The sequence below is a fragment of the Magnolia sinica genome, chromosome 11, assembly GCF_029962835.1.
Source record: "Magnolia sinica isolate HGM2019 chromosome 11, MsV1, whole genome shotgun sequence".
NCBI classification, from domain to species: Eukaryota; Viridiplantae; Streptophyta; class Magnoliopsida; order Magnoliales; family Magnoliaceae; genus Magnolia; species Magnolia sinica.
Window position 1 is genome coordinate 24,746,957 of NC_080583.1, and position 11,691 is coordinate 24,758,647.

The 11,691-nt window shown below is 39.5% G+C and overlaps 1 protein-coding gene and 1 long non-coding RNA gene across 3 annotated transcripts; both read left to right on the plus strand.

Moving 5' to 3' along the window:
* Window positions 1–1,644: 1,644 nt before the first annotated feature.
* LOC131218962 (probable LRR receptor-like serine/threonine-protein kinase At1g56140) lies at window positions 1,645–6,794 on the plus strand. Of its 2 annotated transcripts, XM_058213881.1 has the most exons (4): window positions 1,645–2,387; window positions 2,600–2,871; window positions 4,634–4,784; window positions 6,607–6,794. In XM_058213881.1, exons 2-4 carry the CDS (start codon window positions 2,780–2,782, stop codon window positions 6,655–6,657), a joined length of 294 nt encoding a protein of 97 aa, XP_058069864.1. In that variant the 5' UTR covers window positions 1,645–2,387; window positions 2,600–2,779; the 3' UTR covers window positions 6,658–6,794. The 2 variants fall into 2 exon arrangements, with proteins under 2 accessions (XP_058069864.1, XP_058069863.1); XM_058213880.1 differs by lacking the exons at window positions 1,645–2,387; window positions 6,607–6,794 and adding an exon at window positions 5,699–6,454 and having other exon boundaries at window positions 2,765–2,871.
* A 115-nt stretch (window positions 6,795–6,909) lies between these two features.
* LOC131218963 (uncharacterized) lies at window positions 6,910–7,873 on the plus strand. Its single transcript, XR_009157931.1, has 2 exons — window positions 6,910–7,258; window positions 7,354–7,873. It is a non-coding gene; the product is annotated as an uncharacterized LOC131218963 (long non-coding RNA).
* Window positions 7,874–11,691: the final 3,818 nt, after the last annotated feature.

The window sequence follows — 11,691 nt, forward strand, 5'->3', positions numbered from 1 at the left end:
AGGTCTGCGAAGGGAACCAGGGCTCCGATGAGTGCAAGGTCACTTGGGATGAGGTCGAGGAAGTCAGCTGTGCAAAAGCTGATCTTCGAAAGAAGATGGAGAAGAAAGATCCGCTGGAGTCGTTATGCGAGGAGAATCCGGAGATGGACGAGTGTTGGATCTACGAGGATTAATACATCTCAGCCATTGATTCTCCCCAAGGTCTAGTTCTTTCTTTTTCTTTTCCACTAATGGGCTGTAAATCTGTGTGTTGGTTTGTGCTTGCTGCTATGTGTTGGTTGTTTTCTTTTTACCCCATACGTTTAGTAGGAATCCTAAAATAGGCCACGGAAGATGGAGAGATCTTGGCCATTGATTTCTCGTGTAAACAACTAAATATTGTATTTAAAAAAATCCTCATCAATTTCAATGCTCCAAATAATGTGAAGATTGTAAGTTCAACCGGGGTGGATACCGCAAGTAACAGCGGACCCGACAGACCTCACCATGATGGATTGTTATAAGCAATCCGTCCATTCCCTCCATGCAAGCATCGTTCTAATGGGCCTGCATACCTGTTTCAGTCTCCATGCCCATGGTGCCACCAAGGCCCAGGCCCAATCCCAGCAAGGGAAGGCTGCATGTGTAGGAGCTCTCGGGCTCGATTTTGGACACTTAAGATCTTCCATATACTTTGACGGTTTGATGAGTGGCCCAAACAATGGTGGTGATCCTCCAAGCTTATGAAAAATCAGATTTTCCCTATGCCTGTGTAAATGTGTGAGATGCACTTTTCGGCTGTGATTTTCTCCCATTTCCACTGCAATTTTCCTCACAAATCTTTATGTTGTGTTTAGGCTTCATTTCAATCTGTTTAGAGATGGAAAGTTCCAAAGTTTGTGTTTTCTCCACAGATTGTACAAGGATTCCAAAGTTCAGTCCAATCAAGATTATGAAGAAGCTTTAAGGCGATTCGAACATTTCCTCTCTCATCTTCTCTCATGCAACAAGTTCGGAAAAGGTTCCATCATTTTTCAGTCCACGTGGCATGGAAATTTCGTTAAGAAAGGCATGTGGACCATGCACTATAGAATATTAAGAGACGGTTGAGAAATGTCTAGCTCTTTTATAAGCATGAGCCAAGAGAGGTGTGTTACATTTTTATTTCTTTTAGAGTTTGTAAGATTGTATAAAAGATTTATATCGGTTAGGAAACTACCTAAAGTAGTTAGGTGTAGTTAGAAAATTAACTGAGGCACGATTACACCACTTGGTTAGGAAAGTACATAAGGTAGTTTCACGCAGTTAGGAAGTCACACGATTGAATGTGGCATGTGGAATCCTAGCTAGCGTCTTATGCAAAGATAGGGGTTATAACCACTTTGATAAATGTCTTATATTACTTGCCCTCAAACATGGCTAAGTGAAAAGGTCAATTTTAATAAGAATATAGCAAAACATATGCGAATTAAAGATTTTTTAATAAAGCAATTCATTGAGCTAAGTTGTTTTTATATTCAAAGATAAATTTTTGTTCAGCAAAGTCATTAGCAGATCTTTCTTATGGATCGAGTATTCACAATAGCACTGAAAGCCATTATTGGAAAATCAACTGTCCAACTCATCCAACAGGGACCAGTATTAGAAATGGACGGTCACCAAACCCACCATTACAACCACCTTTGCTAACCCTTTTCATTTGTGTCAGTTGCTATCAGTTAAGGAGAAGCAGATGGTTTGGTTTAAGTCATTTGGTGTTTGTTAGCTACTCAGTTGACACAAATTCAGAACCAAGCCCAAACCATGCTAGTCACCCCAAGCATGCATATAGGCTCAAAGCCTATAGTCAGACCCAATCCGAGCATGAACCCAACAGGCCCAAACCAGAGAACAATCCAGTCAACCCAAATTCAATGGACCACTTGAATCAACCATCCCAACTAACAAACAGAACAATCCCACAGTCATTAATTAAGAGGTCTATACTTGTTTAATTATTAGGGACACACTTGTAAGCCCACTTCCAAGGCATGTTTTATATATGTCTTATGTTTGTGGATGGAGGAAATGGAGATACAACAGACGACCATTACCATCGTTACATGGTAAACATCTCCCTTCCTTTTCTATATGAGGATTTCCTCATCAATTAAACTCAAGATGTATTTTTCGATGTAGGAAGACATAGAGTTTGATGCATTCTCTTGGTATAAATGCTTTCCGTTTCTCAATTAGCTGGGCAAGAATATTACCTTGTGAGTAAGAAAATTTTCACTTCATACTAGTATTAGATTTTTTTAGAACATGCTATTAATTTTCTTAAACAATCTCGGGTGGAAGAACCGGGGAAGTCAATCCTACTGGAATCATGTTCTATAACAAGCTTATAGATGCTCTTATACTCAGAGGTATTGTTACTCAAAAGGCTTCACAATCATGCACATTAGTCAATGCCTGAAAATTAATAGATAGCCAATGACGCAAGAGTTTTCAAGAGACATTTTTAAAATGCTTGATGGTTAATTTCAAGAGTTTTCCTATAAAGCGTATTAGTAATGACTTCTTCTACTACCATCTGAGGACCTCAAAGGCCCAACTAACTTGAGACTTTTATATGCAGGCTGATGTATTTTTAGCCCCACTGATCAATGTTGCCACTCCAAGGTTCAATATTGAAATGCTAAAGTTTTTAACTATTTATTTTATCTTCGTTTTTTCCTATTCTTCATAAATAATTTGATGTCTTAGCCTCCTGTCATTACCAGCTAGTTTTGTCACTATTTGTACAAATGTCAATCTCATGAGTCTTACTTTTTGTAATTTTCTTACCCTTGTAGTGATTATCAAAAGCAGTGGGCCATCATTGAAAGTTTACGCTTGTAGTGAGTCCAGGTACATGTTTGCTTCCCTTCTGTTGGTATTTTCTTCTACCTTTTCTTGTAATGCTTTCAATAATAAAAAATCAAACAAGACTTTTTGACTTTACATTTAAAGTGTTAAACTATTGTAGAAACTGCAGGCATGCAGATATCACATCACTTGATGTGCAGTAATGGAGACATAATATACTCTCATGTAGTTATCACAAGATTCACAACACTTGATATCACAACACTTCTTGTAAAGTACGGTGCTAAAGGCTCAACTTTTGGTTTGAAAAGTACGACACTAAAGGCTCAACTTAATGGGTTGAATGGTTGTTCCATTGAACTAAATTGCAACAATCTAGTTGACGAGAAATGACCAAAGTGGGTTAGCCATTTTGATCAATGTGATCATCCAACAATAGTTCAAAAACCGAAAAAACTCAATTCGACTTGATTTCCAGTTGGGTCAGATCAGCTCAAATACTCAAACGAGTCTTAAATTGACTCAATATAATATAATAATTGAAGGATACAAGCAGTGTGAACAAAGATTTGAGCTTGTTGCATATATAAATTTATCCACAAAAAAGCAAGTTGTTGCTTGAGAAACGCTAGTAATAGTGTTGTGCTTCGACACACTGATGCAAGTTTGATTTGTAGAAGACTCGGCTGGAAGTCTCGTCCAGTCGAATCAACTCAGCTGCATTTTGAGTCGAGTCAACGAGTTTTAAAACTATGGACTAACAACCAAATTGCAACAATATGCATTTCATGTTGGATTCGAGATTTGAAGGTCTAGTGCCCCATTTTGAGTGTGGGTCCAGCCCCACTTTGGTCATTTGCACTTGCAATTTTTAGTCCAAAACATAGTTCAAAAGCTCGGAAAATATACTCGTTATTCAATCAGGTCAGATTGACTTGAAGACTCGCCTGAGTCTTTGTTTGGCTTGACTCAATATTTAAGAAATGGCTTGAGGGATATTCAGAGTAATGGCAGATATAACTAAAACTGGGCAAAAAAGTCCCAAAATAGTGCTTGTGCATTGGTGGATGGGTTTAATTCACTTCCTTTCGGTCATGAATCTCCTCACATTCCTTTTAATTGAAAATAATGCACTCTCCACCTGTGACTTGTTTGAGTCATACCACATCAAATTGACTGAGTAGGTGAGCAGACTCAAGGAGTCTTGCCAAGTCGGAACCAACTCACATTCATGGGCAAGTTTGCATGTGAGTCAGCTGAAATCTCGTTGAGTCGACTTGGCCAAGTCAAGCTGAGTCACTAAGTTTTAGAACTATGGTCCAAAATGGTGGAAAAATAAAATTTTGATAGCCTTCTTATGAGTACTAGGAAACATCATTATTTCTTTCTATTATTCGTCTTGATTAAACTGAAGATTTGCAATTCAATTCACAATGCACCCAGATGGTCTTATTAAATTAATTGTGTACATCCACCTCTGGGTCCATTTGGATGCTCAATTGGATTAAATTGCAAGAATCAGTTTTTAAGAAATGATCAAAGTGAAGTGACTGTTTTAATCAATATGATGACTAAACACCAAATTGTAATCTCATTACCGTGAATACTTGTCAAACATCATTAGTTCATTTCATTCCTCTTGACTAAACTGAATATGCACAATTGAATTCACTAATGCATCCAAAAACCATCTTACTGATCAAATTATTGCAATTTAATGCAATTGAGCATCCAAACACATCCTAATTCACTAATTATGAGGTGTTTATATGGAAATAACCTTGAGCTTCTTGAATTCTTGAAGTGGGTATCTTCCACTAGAGTATGCCATGCGTGGGCATCTGACGGAAAAGGCGGATGTGTTCGGATTTGGGGTTGTCGCACTTGAGATTCTTAGCGGAAGGCCCAATGCAGATACAAGCTTGGATCAAGATAAGATATATCTCCTTGAATGGGTATGACATTTTAATTACCTTATAGTAATCAGAATCCATAGGCAGGTTATTCAATTCTTCCATTAGGATGTATGTGTTATAGGAACATAATTCGAGCATGCACTTTTGGCTTATCAAGATTCTTCATCTTGCTTGCAGTATGCATGTTCCAGCGATTAGGTTTCATTGTTTATGAATCAAATAATGATCACTGAGGATGTGTTTGGAAGCAATTCTGATTTGAATAGCTTTTTTTTCAAAGAATAATTCAAATAGCAATTATGAGACTAAAAAAGTAGAAATAACTAAATTGTATTTCCTTAGACTAATAAAGCAGAAATAACTAAATTGTATTTCCTTAGCATTCGTATTGGAAGTCTGGGAACCAAATTACAGTTACATTACTTTTGAGTTGGACAACTAAAAATTGTAATTGCAATTTGAGTATTTCCTGGCTGTGGACTCTAGGAAACCTCATTCACTTCTGCCATGTTGTCGCCTTGGTTAAATTGAAGGTTTGCAATTTAATACGCTTGTTCATCCAAACGCAACCATAGAGGATGTCACACTCTCGAGTCGACTATATTGTACAAAATGTATGAATGATTGGAAAAGGATAGCCAATGGTTTAAATCAAATGTACAAATGACCTACCTATTCAGTGGACCACCCTGATTTTTGGCTAGGGTTACAACAGGACCTGGCTAATGAACGTCCCATGTCTCACATGCATGTGACACATTGTCACCTCAGATGTTTCTATTCATGTTTGCAAATGAACGTCGTCAAAGTAGCATTTCTTCAATCACAAAATAATGATTTTTTTTTTTTTGATAATTCATTCTACTAAATGATCACTGACTAGCCTTCAAAATAATGATTTGTCAAACTTTCATCAATTTGTCATTAATATCTTATCTTCAACAATTTGTTAGGCTTGGAATCTACACGAAGCTAACTATTCATTTGAATCGATCGATCCGACACTGCCCGAATTCGACGAAGGAGAAGCGCTACGAATGATTGGAATAGCTCTTCTGTGCACTCAAACATCACCAATGCTACGGCCACCAATGTCCGATGTGGTGGCCATGCTATCAGGCCACATCGAAGTGAGCAGCATATTATCGCGGCCCGGCTACTTAACAGAGTGGCAATTCAATGACTTAAACAGCTTTAGGACTGATGATATGTTCAGAGAGTCCATGGGAAGAACCATGAACAGCCAATGTGACATGTCATCAAATTTGAACATGTCCATTCATGCCGAAGGTTCGCCTCTACCCACTCAACTGATGTTGCAAGAGATCATTGGAGAAGGACGGTTGTGATCAACTTCTAAGCTGTTCATGCATGCACAAATACATAGGTATGTGCGTACATTATACATAAATACATAATGTGATGGATGCATGTATATGTACTATATATATGCATGTAGAGGTCTCAATGGTATGTATTTGGGATACTATTTGGGGAGTTTTTGATACTTCTGCTGCATGTTACACTGGATACACAGGCGCTCAGAAATGGTACAAGCAGTATATATTAAGTCAAATTAAACTGACTAGATTGTGGAAGTATATATTGTTGAGGCGAAGCCCTAAAATTAGATTCATCAAACATCCAAACCTTTGATTTGCAGACGCATGTTTGTTGAAATAGGACCATTATATATTTTTCATTTTTAACCATCCAGTACTTGTCTGCTGGTTGTGTTTTTCTTGCTTTATTACATGCACGATCCATGCCCTCACTAGCTTTTGGATTTTGCATACAGGATGACATGCTCGTTGAGATTGTAATAACTATTAGCACGCTTTTTTCTTCTTCTTTTTTGCAGGGAATGGCCGTGGTTGCTCTTTTAAGGCATTTTGGATGCCCTTGCTTGTAAGGTTGGAGGCTTACATTGATTAAATGGTTATTTTTTTAATGAGGATTTGCTATTCATTTTGAAAAGCAGGATATATTTCTGACATGTCTTCCTTCAACCATTTTATTTTTATTTTATTATTTTTTTGAAGCTGGGAACTTAATTCAACAATGAAAAAAATATAACCAACATTTGATTCTGCTGGCGTGAAATTAATTGCAGTCGGTGTCAGCACTCCTGATAAAGCTCGTATTCTTGCCGAGCGGATATTCATATTTGTTTTCTTTCCATCGTATGTTCAATAAGTTGTAGTTGTGTGGTTTATTTCTCTTGTATCTGTAGAACTTGATTTTTCATGCTTCATTTGTTTACATTCTTGTTTCTGAATATTCTTCGAGCTCATGCTGTGTATTATTAAAATCACTGTTTGACATGTACAGTTTTACCAGCAATGCAGGCCTTTGTGGTATACCAGGGCTACCTACATGTGGGCCTCACCTCTCCACTGGCTCTAAGGTTGGCATTGCGTTGGGGGCATTTATAGCACTTGCACTTATTTTCATCTGTTCCATATGCTGGTGGAAAAGACGACAGAATATTCTTCGAGCTTAGAAGCTTGTTGGTATGTCATGCATGTGCATATGGATGTGTCCATGAGTGGAGTTTGTTTTCTTTCTTTTATGATGATGATGTGGCACGTTGTCATTCTTTTTGTAGCAAGGGATGCTCCGTATGCAAAAGCGAGGACTCACTTCGTGCATGACGTGCAAATGACCAGGCCCTGCATTCAGGACCAAGCTCGAGTGGCTGCTGAGATCAGGCCCCACTTACTCTCTTAGCTGAACTGCCATTTGCTTTTGGTTCCACCCATGTCAATCCCTATTCCATTCGTTTATAACCCGTCGATTGAGGTTTTGCAAGTCACATTCCACTGGTTCTGTCTCTATGCAGAGCTTCCTCCTTCGACGGGAAAATAGTTCTGAAATCCCCCTGACAGAATTAATTTCTTCCTCTGTCATGTATGCTATTCTCATGTAGTTTTTGTGGTTGTAAGGTGTATATCAGGAGTTAATGTATATTCTGCATTCTTTCAAGGTTTCCTTAGAACATCATGTTTTCATGTGTGCTGGGAACTAAAGCCTTCTTGCCTCTTTGTAAGTCAAACGGAAATCACCACAAGGGTGTCTGCACATGATTTGATTGCTATTTGTAATATGAATGCACTGTTTTCTTTCCTGATTGCATTTTATGTACTATCCTAGCAGCATTAAATATATTTGCTCAGATGAGTTGATCAATCACAACAGGTACTTGCAATGGTAACAGCACCATCATTATAAAATTTTTATTTTTTATTAAAAAATAGAAATTAGCTACGGATATTAGCCGTAGCCATTATTCTTGGAAACCGTAGCTATTGCTAACTCAACAGTGTTCTATGGATTTTGCTCTACTTTTGGCTACAGATATTATTCGTAGCCGTATATACATTTCGATGTAGACAGTATAACTACGGATATAATCCGTAGCTATTGATATCTATTGTTACAGATTTAATCCGTAGCCATATCTTTTTTAGCTACACCACCAATTGTTACGGTTGTGCTATGGACTATAACCGTAGCAATAGGTCTTTAGTGGTTTTTATCTGTAGCCTTTGCCCCTTTTTTTGGTAGTGACCGCACTCCGAATAGTAGTGACAATGATTTCCACTGTTAAAAATATCCTACAAGGCCCACCGTTATTGAATGGAACTACCATGACCCATAAGAAGTTTAAACGGTGAATGTCACTGTTCCCACTATTTTTCTGTGGTGGGGACCCACTTGAACTAGGGGTCTGACTCATTCTTTAGCCCCTGCCATAAAATGGGCTTCCAAAATGGTTGAACGGTTTGGATGCAGCACATGCATCATGGTGGGTCCCATAAGGATAGACGGTGTGGAGAGAACGCCTACCTCATTGGGGTCTCACGTGGGGCCCACCATAATGTCTATATGCCGTCCAACCTGTTGATAAGGTCACACTGACCTGGATGAAAGGAAACACAAATTTCATATTGACCCCAAACTTCTGTGGTACCCAAAGAGGGTTTCAATGGTTGACATTCAATCACCATTGTTTCTTATGATGTGGGCCACTTGAGCTGTGGCTAGATGGTGTGGATAGAACACATACATCACGGTGGGTCCCATTGTCCAGTACCGTGGATGGTGTGGACTAAACATAAACACCATGGTGGGTTCCACCGTCCACTACCGTGGACGGCATGAACAAAACGCATGCATCATTGGGTGGGTTCTATGTGGGGCCCACCGTAGCGTTTATTTGTCATCTAATCCGTTGGTAAGGTCACACAGACCCATATGAAGAGGAAAAACAAATTTCATATCAATCCAAAACTTCTGAGGCACCCAAAAGGGGTTTCAATGGCAGACGTTCAATCACACTGTTGCCTGCCGTGTGGGCCACCTGAGCTTAGTATATGGCTGATTTTTGGTGGGGGCCCACTGCCCTAAGGGACCTACCAAATGCACGGTGTGGATGTTCTACCACATCATGGTGGGGCCCATGGTTGGGACCCGTGGTCCCTGGCCCAAACGCAGTAGCGTCCTGTTGTAGCGTCAGCAGCAGCAGGCGCTGCCTAAATATATATATTTTTTCCTTTCTTTGAAAAAAATGAATTTCTGGGATATTTCATGTGTGGGGCCCGCATCAGGTGAATCCAACCTAGCCATTGCATTCCATGGTTCAAGACAGACCAAACAAGCCCAATATTCAATATGTTTTAGGGTGTAGAAAGTTCAGAGTGCATTTTAACGGTGAAAACCACTATTTTCTAAGCTATGGCCCGTCGGATAGTCAGATTGACTTCATTTTTCGGCTCAACGCCTAAAATGAGCTTGGGAATGGAATGGACGACGTGGATTAAACTTATACATCAAGGTGGGGCCTGCATGAGCGGCCCTTCCTAAAATTTTGAAACAAAGTTAATATTTGTGTCTCTAGTTAACGTCCAGCGTCCCTGAATGCTGGACGGTTTGGCTCCCCATGTATTCAAGGTAGGCCCTGCTCAGGTGGACCACCAAATGGTAGATGGTGTGAGTACAATACATATATAAAGTGGGCCCCACCTACAAATGGTTTGGATAAAATACATGCCCCATGGTGGGGTCCATTCGGGTGGGCCATACAGCCACATTATCATACATAAAAATAAATGAAAAAGGGAGGCAGAGAGAGAGAGAGAAAGGGACACGTGTGATGGAGGGACTTCAACACTATGAGCCCTCCGTATGTATTCAATCATACATCAAGTGGGTCCCAATACATGAAGCCCACCAAATCAAAAATCTACGGTGGAGATTTCTTCTCCACCAAAATGGAATGTCTAGATGACCTCTTTCAAACTTAGAAAGTAAACATCATGATGGGGTCCATGGAGAATGGCCCCATCATGGAATGATCATGATAATCAAGGTGGGCCATCGGCCACATCTAAGGTCCAAAGTGAGATCCGTATCATCAATCGGTAGGCCTCACTTGGCCCATCATCAAAACATGAAAATCTAGCCTATAAAGCACCCACCGTTTGATCTTCTTGGTCCGATGGAAAGCCGATCTCCTCATGTCTCACTTTGATGATGGAAGATGAGAAATGATGGCTAGGATGAAGGTTTTTGGGAGAGGAAGTGGGCCACATACATCACACTTTTCTCTCCATGGGAAGGCTTGGACGTCCACTTTTTTGCTCTTGGAATGGCTTGGAAAATGTGTTGGAGAAATGAGAGAGAGAGAGAGGGTTGTTGTAAGAGAAGTGATGGTTGATGGATGTGAGGTGATGGTGTACTTGACTTGAGAGTTGACTTGGTGGTTGCTTAACTTGTGGAGATAGAAAGCATGGGTGTGTGTACTTGACATGAGGTGATTGATTGATTGATTGATTAATTGATAGGACATGTTGTAAAGATTCTCTTGGGATTGCAAATGCACAGCGTTTTCTTCGAAATAAACGCCGACCCACATCTCCCTGCTAGAGTATCGGATCGGTATACAAGATGCAGCGTTGGACCCGCAGCGATGGTGTGGTCGCAATGGTATAAGTCTCGGATTAAGCCGACTCAAATATACAGGATACGACTTAGGGTCGCGCGCAAGCGTCGATCATAGGTCGCAGATTGTAGGAATTCGTCGGGAAGGATTGCGGGAGTCGACGAAACAGTACGGATTAGGATACGGGTCTTACAAGCTTCAAGTGCGCAACATAGGTATATTTAGCCTCACATCCCTAACCAAACCTTATCATGTATTAAACATGCTTAAAATGTTCCTATCTTACCCAAAACTATATTTGCAAAACCCATGGTAAGCTTAGTTATAGAGTTTACTTAATGTTTGTGGAGAATGAATCAAATTGAAAATTTTCATGTTATGTCGATGTCATCGGAGATGTCATTGAAGACTTGTTCGATGACATCGAAATAGTGGCCTAACAGTTCATCAACCAAACTGAGAAATATACTAGATATTGTTGATGGCATCGAAAAGAGTTCGATGACATCTAAACTTAAGTTTCGATGGCATCGAACTTAGGCCAAATCTCTCCAGTAAGCTTTGAGGGAACTCTGATATTTTTGATGTAATTGAACTACCTTCGATGACATCAAAGTTAAATCATCGATGGCATCGAAGAAGGTTCGATGAAATCGATACTTGGACCAACTTGTCCAGAGAGTTTACAAGGAAAATCATAAATTTCTCGATGACATCGAAAGGCTATTTGATGACATCGAGATATGGACAAATATATCTAAAGAGTTTTCAAAGGAAAATCAATTTATTTTCGATGGCATCGAATTTATACTTTGATGGTATCGAAGAATATTCGATGACATCAAAATTGTGCTCAAATAGTCCAGCAACCTCAGTGAATTTTTAAAGGAAAATCTAGATGGCAACGAGTCATCTTTCGATGGCATCGAAGGATGATCGATGACATCAAACATAATTTCTCCAACACCTATTTGAAAACGTTGGTACGAGAGTCGATAACAT